Below are 12864 nucleotides of genomic sequence, written 5' to 3'. Positions count from 1 at the left end.
CCTGTAGGAGGTTTTTATCCCAGATGTTGTTTTATATTAATTGTTCATCATATCTATGAAGGTAAAGCATAAATTAACCATCAATTAACAATGAATAAGCAAAATTATGCAAAAGACCTTCACATGTACAACTGATATTCAACATCTTGTCCTATATTCAATCAGAGTGTGGCACTGATCTTACAGAACCAAGCTTCTACATACACGCCCACAGTCTCTGACGCAGCAGGGACGTGTGGGCAGGGACTCCAATGATTGGTCGAAGAAGCTGACCAATCAGTGGCCACAGGCAGATGTCTCAGTGTTATGAATGAAACAGTGCGATAGTAATATGACACCAGCAGTTTTACAGCTAAACTGCCTGTTTAGAGTAAAACACACAACATTGATCTGCATTGAAACCTCAGAGTTTTACCGTGGATGTGATTGGATCCAGCAAAATGTCCTGTTTTTAAGGACTTCCCCCAGAAGGGAGTATGCTTATTTATAGTCTGTGGTTGCAATTCTGCTGAGACTCACTATAGGACCCTACAGAGCATCACCAACAACAACAGAGTCTATAGAAACCACGCTGCACTTCAAAATAAAAGCACCAAATTCTTGTATTGTAAGCATTCATTTTCTCTGCCCACATAAGAGCTTTAATCATCTTTAGCCTCACTTCACTTCATGTTAAGGTGAGGTTAAAGTACAAGGTTTACTGCAAACCTTTAACTTTCATTGTGATAGATTAACTTGGCTAAATTGTAAGACTAGGGCAAGGGTAGGCAACCTTTGCCATCAAAAGAGCCATTTTGACCCCTTTTCCCCCAAACTAAAATTTGTCCGGACCTGCAAAACATTTTTGAAAACACAGCTTATAAAGTTTTATATATAGTCATACTATATATATATATATAAAGGCTATAGTTTTTTGCATTTATGAAATTATAGAACGACAATAAAGAAAACTGTTGGGGGGGGGGGGTAATATGTAACAGAAAATAGGATCAAAAATATTAATTGTGTGTTCTTGCACTTGCTCGATAAATAAAAACTATTTCCAACTAAAATAAAACCCAACAACAGGATAAAACATTGTGGTCAAATACAAAGGTAATAATAACCAAATATACTTGTCAGACATTGAACCTGAACTTAATAAAGACATAATTACAAAAAAAAGAAAAATAAGAAACCTTCCTGCAATTGAGCATGATCTCTCCTGAAAAAAGAGTTTTGTGCAAAGCGAAAAAGATGCAACGTCATGTCCTACATCAATGTGTGTTGACTACTGATGCAAACAAACTTCCCCCCTGACGCCTCAAGGTACACAGTGAATCCCCGGTCGGCTTTTATTTTGGTGAAAGGCGTATCCTTAACACCCTTCTGCATGTTTGAGTGGTCCAACCAGAGGGGATGGCAAAGGACATCTGCAGTTATGTCACAGTACAACAAGTCAGTGGCTGAACTGGAAACAGATCGTGTTGGATTTTGGATAGCCATTGTGTTGTAAGGGCTGTGTGTGCTGCGGTCTTGGTACCGCGTGTAATGTGCTTTTATTGATGATCATAGTTGAGAGAGCTGATTGGAGGATCATCCATAAAGACCCGGCGTTTATTTAATGCTCCGGCGGAGTCGTTGCGTAGCGGTGCTCCGTATCTCGCGTATTTGTCATTTTGTCTGAATCAGCCTCGTCTGGGAATAACAACTTCACCCACCACTCTGTTCTGATCATCAGCCACGATGGAGGTCCATAAGTCAGAGACAGCAGCTGATGAAGGAGACCGTGAGGCTCTGAAATCTCTGGATCTCAAAGTGATCGCCGAGAAGACCGTGGAGCCGCAGAGACCCATGTGGGGCAGCCGCCTGGAGTTCATCCTGGCATCGGTGGGCTACGCGGTGGGACTGGGCAACGTGTGGAGGTTTCCGTACCTTTGCTACAGCAGCGGTGGAGGTGAGATTCTCGACTGCCCACCACACATGGCTCTGAATCTGCTGCGGTGCTTTGCATGTGGTCAGATGTTTTGCATGTGGTCAGATGAGGGTAGTGCTGTTATAGCCTAAAGAGAAAAGAGAGAGGAAAATTCTGGGCAATGTTCATGTTTAAAATGAAATGGTCTTGTTCAGTTTTTGTTACATTTGTTTCCTTACACTGTCCTTTAAGGTTGTAGCATCAGGAACAGTCAATGCCTCCTCATGGAAAGACACAGTCATTACACAAAGGAACAGCAAAGCAACTGTGGAGAATACTGAAGAAATGTCAATATTTGCCTAACTAAATAACAACAATAATTATAATTTGGCTATAATGGTTATCATCTCTCTCTCTCTTACTCGTTTTTGGGAACTGATAGATTTTTCTCCACTACATTGTATGGTGTTCACACTATTCTCTGCCCTGACATAGTATATATTATGATTTGGTGCTATATACAAATATAACAAAAGTTTGTTTTAAATACTTTATCTGGATGTAGAGTATGTTTTCTTTAGCCTGTGGACGGGTTTCTGCAGCTGAAAATCAGTATATTAGACTATATATATATATAAGACTTTCATAACTTTCGTAAAACCTGAAGTAGCCCCCACCCCCTACACAATATACATGAAGCAAAGATTATGTGTTTGTTGAAAATCGCTGTGCAGAAATGTAAGAAATGCAGTTACTGTGGGTAGCTGTCGTTAAGCAAGGGCCTCAACTGACGATCGTTATCTTTGAACTGACACAACAGTCTTTTTTTATTATTTATTTATTAGGCGTGGAAATAAAAGAAAGTAATTTATAAATAACAGGGGGCTGGATCTGAGTATTCTTCCTGATTAAAGAGGGTTATGGGTCGTGTTTGGTTTAAGGACGTACGTCAACAAAGACGGCTCTGTATACATGGAGACAGGCTGTTTTCAATGTGTGCTCAAAACCTGGCCCCCTCCAAATGGGTTTGTACCAATATATAACCCCACAATTCAATCATGTTATTAGTGATTTGTTGCACATTATTAAAAAATTCATCACCTGATTATTATAACTCAAGAAGGTGTATCCATTAAGTATTCTTTATCTAGACAATGATACAGCTGCTACAACATCATATCCATCTCCCCAAGTCACATACTTGCGAGCTACTTATTATCTGGTTTCTACTGTTCTTCTGATTCAGGGGCCTTCTTGATCCCGTACTTCACCATGCTGCTCCTCTGTGGCTTCCCTCTGCTCTTCTTGGAGTTTTCTATTGGGCAGTACACTCGTTTAGGACCAGTGCATGCTCTCGCCAAGATGTGCCCTTTGTTCAAAGGTGAGTGACTCTCCAGGCTAAAGGCTCTCACGTGAGTAGGGTTGAGCATCCTTCATTAACACAGACTATGTTTTTGTTAGGTAACGTGACATGTGCTGACACCCCTTAGAGTTTCTGGGTCCTGTTCCACAAAAATTACAGCAAATTGTACTCTAATTATGGATCCATACATCTGTTGATGCACTTGAACACACCATGAGTCATAGTAACTGGGTTTACAGGTGTTTGAGGTTTTTAAACCCAACTCACTGTCATCCGGGCAACCCGACCACGAATGATCAATTCCCAGCCTTGTTCAAGAGGCATTAGCTCTGCTGGTGGCTTTTCTTTGGCATGCGCTGGTGACGCAATTGAAGTATTTGGCATTGCACAGTGAATTTCATGTTCAACCACTGCCCACTACTTCAATGGCCACGGCCCTTGCACACCACTCTGTTGCTTTCCCAGGTCCTCCCTCAACTGCCCTGTCATGTGCTGTTCCAAGAAGGCCTGCTTAGGTCCCTTCAATGTGACTGTAGTCATTGATGGTCTGAGAAGCCCAACTTGGTTAACGGTGTGGCAGATAAACTCAGCGATTATCTTCAGCCCTTGGTTGTTTCGCTAGTAATAGTGTCCCTCTCTGACAGCTGCTAAGAAAGTGCCCCAGAGATCTTCTTTCAACCTTATCACAGCACTAGAGGTTAGATGGGTTGGGCAGAACATAAAGCCCAGATATGTTAAAGAGTTCAGCACCACGACAGTTACACATAGCTCGACAACCCCAGCCCTCACTCCATTCCAGACCAGGATTTATCTGTGTTCTTGGTTCGGCTGTAGTGGAATGGTGCCCAGACCTGCTCCCCTAGGGCCTACTACTTTAATTTAAAGACAAAAATAATAAATATACATGTGTTTCATGTTCGAGATCCATACTAATGTTTTGAGGGTTTAATATTGAACCCTGGTGAAGGCATGCTCTCTCACTCTGTATAAAATCTGAATTTTTCTATGTGATAAATTAATTGTTTTCACTTGTTGATGGATGAGATCTTGTAAAATCAGCATCTTTTTTGATTTCTTAAACTGTTTTTAATAGCTCATTGAAAGCATTTTAAATTAACAAGAAAGAGATAATCAAATAATTAAATGATGAACCAACATTATGCCAAAATCCAATAATCAAATTCTGCACAGTTGAATGATAATTAATGGATCTGCTGGTGATTGTGGGTGTGCTCTTACAGTCGGCATTTGTTTGTTTCAACAAATCGCAAACATTAGTTAAATTGTTGCTCCGCATAATGGGTAGTTTGTGTAAAGGCTTACGGTGCACACGAAAAAAAAACCCCTCATATATTTGCAAAATTGTACATGTGAATGATCGGGGATGTGTGGACTCGGACTCAGAGAGCACCGACAGTCACTATGCAGCTCTTCAGAAGAACCACTTTCCAAATCAAACAAGAGCCCAGCCATCAACAATCAGTGCTTGTGGGTGTGAATTGAAAATGCTGTTTCTCATGTTCTAACTCAAGATTTTTCTCCATAGTTTCCTTATCTCCTTAAAGACAGAGATTATCTACCCGGTCAAAACGTTTGGGTCCTTCACTTGATTTATCGCTCATTTCTTCCTGGTTATTGCACTGTGCTAAACAAGGGCCAAAAGCAGGTAGTTGTTTTCTGTATGTTCTTCTTGAATAATTTCCCTGTGCTACCCAAGTGCAGTTTACTGTGTTGTATCTGTGATCAGTGATTTAGATGCCCACAAATAACTACCACAAATCAACATATATGCTCATGATTAATTCGCTGCAGTAGACTTAATCATGCACGGATGTATTATTTCAGCTGGTTACATTCTCTTACACTTCATATGTGTTAATTAATTCAGTGATGATAGTGGTGAGGCATGACCGGACAATAATCAATGAATTCAAGACTAAACCAGCCTGTCCACCCTTTCCCTATCCATTGCCACATGGAGGGTCCTGACCACCCAAACAAACATGTAGTCTTAAACTGCTCAAACGTGAAGGGTAATTTCTTCCTTAATAAAGATGTTAATAATGGTAACATTGTATTTAGGGTCAAATAAATCCTTCGTTTGAAAGACAAGAAGATGTTTACTAAAAGGCAAAGCTTTGGGTTGATTAGGAAGTAACCATGGTTGCAAAATGTGATGACAGTTCCTGTTTCCGCTGTACGGAGGGGAGTAAACCCTCAAGCTTGCCACTGTATTTAAAGGGTGTGTTTGGCAACAAACCAATTCACACACTGATGTAGTGGGATCTGTAGGGTCCAGTTTGAGAAAAGCCTGATAGCTCCTACTCAATGGCACAATCTTGACATGATTGGCTTTGTTTTTGATTCCAGTAGACTGATATATGCTTTGGCAGTTTGAAATGAGCTATCATTACACCACTCGCAGGGTGGCTAGTGTAACAGTGGAGCGGTCTACCATGTAAGCTAGATGAGTAGAGTGAAAGAGGCAATCCTTTGCCTCTGTCATTGTGTAGATACAGAGCTTTGGTTCAGCCGCCTCTCCTTCCATTTGACCAAATAGTGACATAGGATCTAGTGGAGCATTGCATTCCAGGATTACCACAACAAGCAGCAACCAGTTAGGCTACCTTAACACAAAGACTGGAAACATATGGATTATGGAGACTCCAAGAAAGTTCCTGATCCCAGCAAAGAAATAGTCAAGTCCATAGTCCCTGTATAACTACAAGTTGTTTTTCTTTATAGTTTTTCCCCCCCATTAAAAATCACAAATTGCTTTATGGCCAAATCAGTTGATTAGCTGAATGATCACTTAATTTGACAGCCAGAAGATATTTGCTATTCCTGAGTCAAGTCTTAAAGGGGACATATTATGCCCATTTTACCACAGTTGATATGGTTCCTTGGGTTCTTAATGAAAAGTCTATAACATATTTTGGTCAAAATACCACAAGGATCATTTTAAACAAACACCTTTTTACCCTGTCTAAAACAGCCCTCCTCAGATTGACCTGTTTTGAGTGCCCCGCCCCCCTCGACCCCAGTGAGCCTGGCTGTGAGAGCCCCAGCTCCCCAGCGCAGCCCCGCAGTGGGAGGAGTGGGAGCTGTGGGAGCTTGAGCTGGCGCAGCATCCTTCAACACTGTTGAGTCAACGTTTAGAGGTGTCCCGGGGGTCCCTTGTTTATGCGGCCACTTAAATGTCTGACGGGTAGCAGCAGCGAGCTAACGCTAGCCGGGGAGCCGGGCTCCCCTAGCCGGGGGGAGCCCCTGGGGAGCTCTAGCGTTAGCTCGCAAGCTAACCGGCCGGTGGAGCCCGGCTAGTGTTAGCTCGCGAGCTAACTCGTCCAAGGCCATGTAGCGAGACTCCCTACATGGGCATGGTGTGACTATGACGTTTATTATGGTCGTAATCCCATTCGACGCACTCTAGCGTATCGTTTCTGACATAGAGGAACCACAACAAATCGCGGGAGTTGTTTTTTTCCAGAGTTTTTTGGGACGGTAGACATGCCAGATACCCACATTAACCTGTAGAAGCACTACAAAAGTGGAATTTTCATAATATGTCCCCTTTAAACATAAAAGTGGGGCCTTGGGGAAGACGTTTGACAATGAGCATATAGCAGAGTGAGTATATGCTTTAATCAGATTTTATCTGGTCTTTGTTTTGGTAGCCAATCCGAGTGTGCATGCATGTTATTGTATTAGGGCATGAGCATTTTAGAGCATGTGAGTAACCCTCCTCAAAATAAGTTTTATAAAACACACATTTTTTTGACTGAAGAGTCTAACATTTAGGCTTCAACACTGACAGCTGGATTGTTTTGTTGCGTCTCATTTACACAAGGTCTCTTAATTCAGTCAATCATCCTCTATTCCCCCTGGCATTACCTTGTGAGGGGAATAGAGGCTGAAGGGAGGTTCGAATTTTTGCCAACTATGCACTTGATTTGGTTTCATATATTTGACATCAAGTTGAAGGGAATATTGTAAAAATAACATTTCAGTATCTTTACAGATTCAGAGTAAGGTACCCAATTGAGGGAGGCCCAGTGTTGAGAAGTTTGGGCCTATCCAGCAAGAGACAAATACACAGCACCTAAAGTTTGTCAAAAATTTGCAGTGAAACAATGGTGTTGAGTGCTGAGCTCAAATTGGTTAACAAAAAGCAGGGGTTGCAGGATACTGTGTAGGCTCAATGACACATTATTAGCCACTATCCTTCATTATCGTTCATTAGATCAATGGCATAAATGATTACAGACCAGTCACACAAACATGTTCATAACAACAGATGTCAGAGAAACAGACATTAGAGTTGTGTACGTTAATAACACAAACAGATTTAAAATATACAGGTACTTTACATTGCCCAAGAGACCGGTTCAATTATCTGAAAACAGAGGCATGTTGGTCAGTGCAGTAACTGCTGCCTTTTTCTGCAGAGCTGGAACCTTAGGCTCAAAAATAAGGGAAGCAGGGTCTGCTTGATCCTCTGTTCTCTCTTATTTATTAAACTTCAAGTCAAATCATGAATTCAAAGGAACGTCTGATTTGTTATGGTAACTGCCAAAAGAATTTATTCGACTTCTCAACATGATTTGCGCCTCAGGAAAATTTTCAGCGGCAAAGGTTCTGGAAACAACTGCTGCATAATGTTATCAGACTAGATCTTTCGTAATTGGTTTTTATTAAGCGATCCCTTGCGGCTGAAGTTACATGACGTTTGTTAAAAGTTGCTAAGATGTGATTTTGTTACCTTTGGCTGAAGGTGGGCTGGCTATTTCTCTGTTTCCACTCTTTGTGCTAAACTCATTAGTTTACTGGCCGTAAGCTCCGGCTACATGAGAGAGGGGTGACATTTTTTAAATAAACTCCTTAGAAGCTCTTTTGTCGTTCTGTTCCCAATACACCCGCTCTTGATACCTATGTCTTTATTGAAAAAACACGGCAGCCAGCATGAAGACGCACACACTCCAACCTGAAACCGGACACAGAGCTCAGAAGGTGCTAAAAGACTGAATAATTTAATCTGTCTGAGCTTTGATCTCCTCCTATCTCACTCTGGCCAAGAGCCCGTTTTATTCACCAGCAAAATGTCACAGTGGAATATGTAATCCATAGCTGCAGGAATCCCTTTAATCATTAGCTTTATTTGCTTAACTTCATTTTAGCCGCCACATCCCATGACAGTAGCTCTTCTTTCATCTATATGTGGAGACGAGATAATACCCGGAATTTTGATCCTGGGCCCAAATCATTGACAACTCACTACAATGAGAGCAGTTTTACAGTAGTTTGAAGAGGTGAAGTGTCCAATTTCTACCCCTACAGTTTTCCAGGCTGGAGTTGCCCAGAGTCGTCTCTCACTTTGTGTCTCCTCCCCCCCCCCCCGCTGCACGTCATTCCACAGGTGTTGGTCTGGCCACAGTTGTTCTCTCCTTTGTGTACTCTACGTACTACAATGTGCTCATGAGCTGGGCTCTTTACTATCTCTTCAACTCGTTCGGAGCCACACTTCCCTGGATGTCCTGCAACATCACTTGGAATGTCGTCGGGAACTGTTCCAGTGGTATCCATGGCAATGTCACCCACCTGCAGTCTGCCAGTCAACAGTTCTTTGAGTAAGAAGCTTATGTAACAAACATGTCTTACACATACTTACACAAACACAAGTCAGGTTTTAGCAATATGTGAATCAAAATACAAATTGTTGCAGGATGATGTGCTCATTTCCTTAGGCCTGTATCATACAAATATCTGATCAAACGTCAACCCTGAGAGACCTCATGAACCACATTAGCTTTGTTTTGGGGTATAAACAATAATGTCACCCAGTCGTTTGTTTCAGTCTGGAAACCTTTGGTCATGAGGGTTTTATGTCACAAACTAGACTTGAACATTTTTTCATATCTTTATGGACTGAATCGCTGAATCCTTATTTTTACATTCTCACTCTTCTTTTTTCACTTTTCCAGTCACAAGCTTCTGCAGAAGACTGATGGCATTGAAGAAGCTGGTGGCATTCGCTGGGAACTCTTTGGCTGTCTTGTTTTGGCCTGGGTCACTGTGTACTTGTGCATATTTAAAGGAATCAAATCCACTGGCAAGGTCAGAATTAAGCTGCTTTCCGGCAAATGCTTATACATTGTGGTGGTCATAGTTTTTGTCCTGTTTGCATTCTTTAACTTTATTGTTCGTCCTCTTACATTAATCACAGTTAGTGCCAGAGACAAAGGCAAGAACGTTAGATTGGATAGTATATAGTCTGTAAGATATGTTTTCTTTTCTCTAGTCTAATATTTGTGTTATCTCTTTTGCAAGTGGCATATCTTTGTTGACAGTTTTAGGAAGTTGACACACACACATTTCAAAATGCATAAGAAATGTTCGCTCAGACAAATCAGAATAAGAACATGATCAAATGAAACAGGAGAGTTTGTTGTGATACACTGTAAAAACAATCTGACCGTTTACATAGACTTAAATATTTGATTTGGTATTTGATATTCCATTCCTATTCCTGACAAATTTTATAGAGCATAGTCCAATTGTGAGTCACGTCAACATCACATCCTGCGACTTGTTTACACTCTAACCCAGGGCATGTGTCGTGAAACATTGGGTTGGTTGTCTTTATCGGGTTCATATCAGAAAATCTGTATTACGTAAATTCATTTAAAATGAAATCACAGATCATCTTCACTGGCGTCACTGAAAACAGGTCCCCCATCGCTGTTGCAAACTATCGCAACAGCAAACCCCCAAATTCACGTTGTTCTGCTTCTCTTGTTTGTTTTGTGTCACACAGGTTGTGTATTTCACTGCTATATTTCCATACTTCATTCTGTTCGCCCTGCTCATAAATAACCTGCAGCTTCCTGGAGCTAAAAATGGTATCCTCTTCTTTGCCACACCTGTCTGGAGCAAACTCTTTGAAGTGAAGGTGAGAGTGTGTTAAAACATAAGTAGGACAATAGAAATGGTGGTGAAGTCTTAGGACATTGGTTACACATTGCCATCAAGTTTTAGATAAAGTCTGAAGTCTTTGTTTAGAGATTAGAGGCCTTCACCTTTTGTTTGCTCAAAGTTCAGAAGCAGCAAAAGCAAGAACAGCAAAAGATAAAGGGGAAGCGGTCATTTCAGGAATGAATTACAAAAAAAACATCTCATCTTTCTAATCAAAATTCAATTCAATCAGTGGAAAATTTGAATTTGAATATTTCTGAAATCCAGTGCAGAGGCTGGAAATGTCCCAGAATAGTCTGGTCTGACTACAGCTGGGTGTCTCCTGACTCCTTAGTACCACAAGAGCAGGAACACTGAATACTTAGTGCATTTAGAATAGTTCAACTTATGTTAATGTGAACCCACACTGGACACACCAGATCACACATACACGTAAATCTTTATCTGAGATCTTAGGTGGTTCTCTGTAACAAAGAATACCCTATACTTAACGTGCCAGCTATACCAAATAGAAAAACAAATACAGAAGTTGCTCAATGAAGACCAGGGGCCTTTACAACTAAATTAAATTAGAATGACACTCCCATACCTAATTGGCCAAGGTAAAACTGATTCAACTGATCAATTAAATTGCACACACTTCTAGAAATTAGTCCCCTAAATGTGTCAGATTACTTATTGAGTGGTAAATCTGTAGAAAACGTCAAATGAATCAATCAATAAATAAAGAAAAAACGCGCTATATTTCCCAATGTTAAAGAAAGTGGAAAACTAAATTCCTGGATCTGGTTCCACATCAAAATATTTTATGGGTTCTTTCCTGACCCATACTGCATCCTTTAAGTTTTTCGTAGTGATCTGTTTAGGGTATTTAAACACATTTTATTCTTCTGTATCTCTATCATAGGTTTGGGTTAATGCAGCTGCTCAGGTGTTTAACTCCATTGGAATAGCATTTGGGTCCATGATTTCGATGGCTAGTTACAACAAGTTCAACAACAACATTCTCAGGTAAGAACTGAACATTTAGCTTTTATCTAAGATGGTTACTCCCATGCTGCAGAGAACTGAACTGAACCCTGTCTGAAACCAGTACCTGCCAGAGACAGTTTCTGGTTTTAACGAAAACATGTGAGCGCTTTGGTAATGTAATAAATAGCTATCTTGATGATCTAATGGCTGCTTGGTATCCGAGAAATGTGGTAATCCTAGTTTCCTGGGAACTGGATTAAAATTGATGATTTTGACTTCCCTCTTTCCCAGGGATGCTCTTATCGTGGCCGTTACCAACTCATTCACTAGTATCCTGGCTGGCTTTGTGATCTTCTCAGCCATTGGCTACATGGCTCATGTACACAACCTCCCAGTGGACAACATAGCAACAGGTGGTAAGCATCAAGCCTGGAATGATTATAGCTCCACAATAACATAGCTTTGTTTTAATGTAAGTACTTAAACAAAAGTACCACAGCATGGGGTTGATGTGGAATACATACTGTTCATTTCAAGATGTTACAGAAACAGAGATGGACATTTTGTTTATATATATATGATACCAAACTCTAGTGTCAAGTACAAGACCTGGTTTTTGTTATTATCCTCGGATTGCTTTCTTGTTTTCATGATATAACTAAACACAGATGTCAAGAAATGCATTACTTCAATGGTCTGCACAGAATAAGTGTGCAGGTTATATGAGGACAACTTAGTGGCAATTAAAGAAACAGTCCACCAGGTTTTAAAGCTAAGTCATCATGAGGAGTACTACTGAACATGCAATAACAGTTGCACAATGTCCTCTTCAGCTCTGGAGAAGATTTTTTAAATATAGAAAAATAAACCCGATGATGACAATAAGAGTATTATAGTTTTTTATTGAAAACCTGCATTACAAACTGTAAGGGGCCGCACAATGCTTTGACCAACGAAAACCTGTACTGAAGTCACTGGGGCAATGTTTCACTCACTTAAGCTGCTTTCAGACATGCACTTAATTGCGGAGATCCTCCTGTATCCATCCTCTATGTGTGATCGCAAATGTCCAATTTAGAGCCTTACGGGTTTCTCAAGACATCTCTGTCTGGGGCGCCCAAGGGTCTATAGGCCGCAGGAGGTGCCGATGTAAGAACCTGTTGCTGTTGTGAATGCGTCTGAGCAGAACATCTCAAGCTGGGGTGTGCATGTGTGAAAGGAAAACTGGAAAAATCAGGACCCAATTCTCTGAAATCAGCTTGGAGGGCTCATTGTCAAGCGAGAATATGCTCGTACACAGACATGTACAGATGATCTCCTCCTGAGGGAAGTAAAACCCTTTACTCTGCAGAGAAGCATTCTTTTTTACTCCCCCGAAATATACCCCTAAATATAATAGCAATTAAACCGAGCACTTAGTTTACCCTAGCTGTTATGAGTAACACCTACAACATTAACACAACTTTGTGTGTACTGTAAATGTCAATGTTATGTGAATTATATTAACAAAGCTGGCACATGTCTAGTCGGCAGTTTTTTGTGTGACATCTGATTCTCCCTTGTTAAACTGTTCTTTAATTCTCCTCCAGGATTATCTTTAATGAGCATACAGACATGGTCGGCCAATCAACAACACCTACTGAACTGAAATCATAGTTTCAAGACT

The 12864-nt window shown here is 40.8% G+C and overlaps 1 protein-coding gene across 2 annotated transcripts in view; it reads left to right on the top strand.

Moving 5' to 3' along the window:
- Positions 1–12864, top strand: part of si:ch211-225b11.1 (uncharacterized protein LOC561694 homolog) — a 29833-nt gene that overhangs the window by 11706 nt on the left and 5263 nt on the right. The window contains exons 1-8 of one of the 2 annotated variants that reach the window (XM_053420765.1): positions 1352–1491; positions 1721–1936; positions 3141–3275; positions 8671–8881; positions 9236–9368; positions 10069–10203; positions 11134–11237; positions 11490–11614. In XM_053420765.1, coding sequence (XP_053276740.1) covers positions 1726–1936; positions 3141–3275; positions 8671–8881; positions 9236–9368; positions 10069–10203; positions 11134–11237; positions 11490–11614 — 1054 coding nt within the window. In that variant the 5' untranslated portion in view covers positions 1352–1491; positions 1721–1725. Of the gene's footprint in view, positions 1–1351; positions 1492–1720; positions 1937–3140; positions 3276–8670; positions 8882–9235; positions 9369–10068; positions 10204–11133; positions 11238–11489; positions 11615–12864 lie in introns of those variants that run through there. The other variant, XM_053420766.1, reaches the window with a different exon arrangement.

The sequence above is a fragment of the Pleuronectes platessa genome, chromosome 4 (genome assembly GCF_947347685.1).
Source record: "Pleuronectes platessa chromosome 4, fPlePla1.1, whole genome shotgun sequence".
NCBI classification, from domain to species: Eukaryota; Metazoa; Chordata; class Actinopteri; order Pleuronectiformes; family Pleuronectidae; genus Pleuronectes; species Pleuronectes platessa.
Note: the sequence above shows the minus strand (reverse complement) of the source record. Positions and strands in the feature narration are given on the sequence as shown.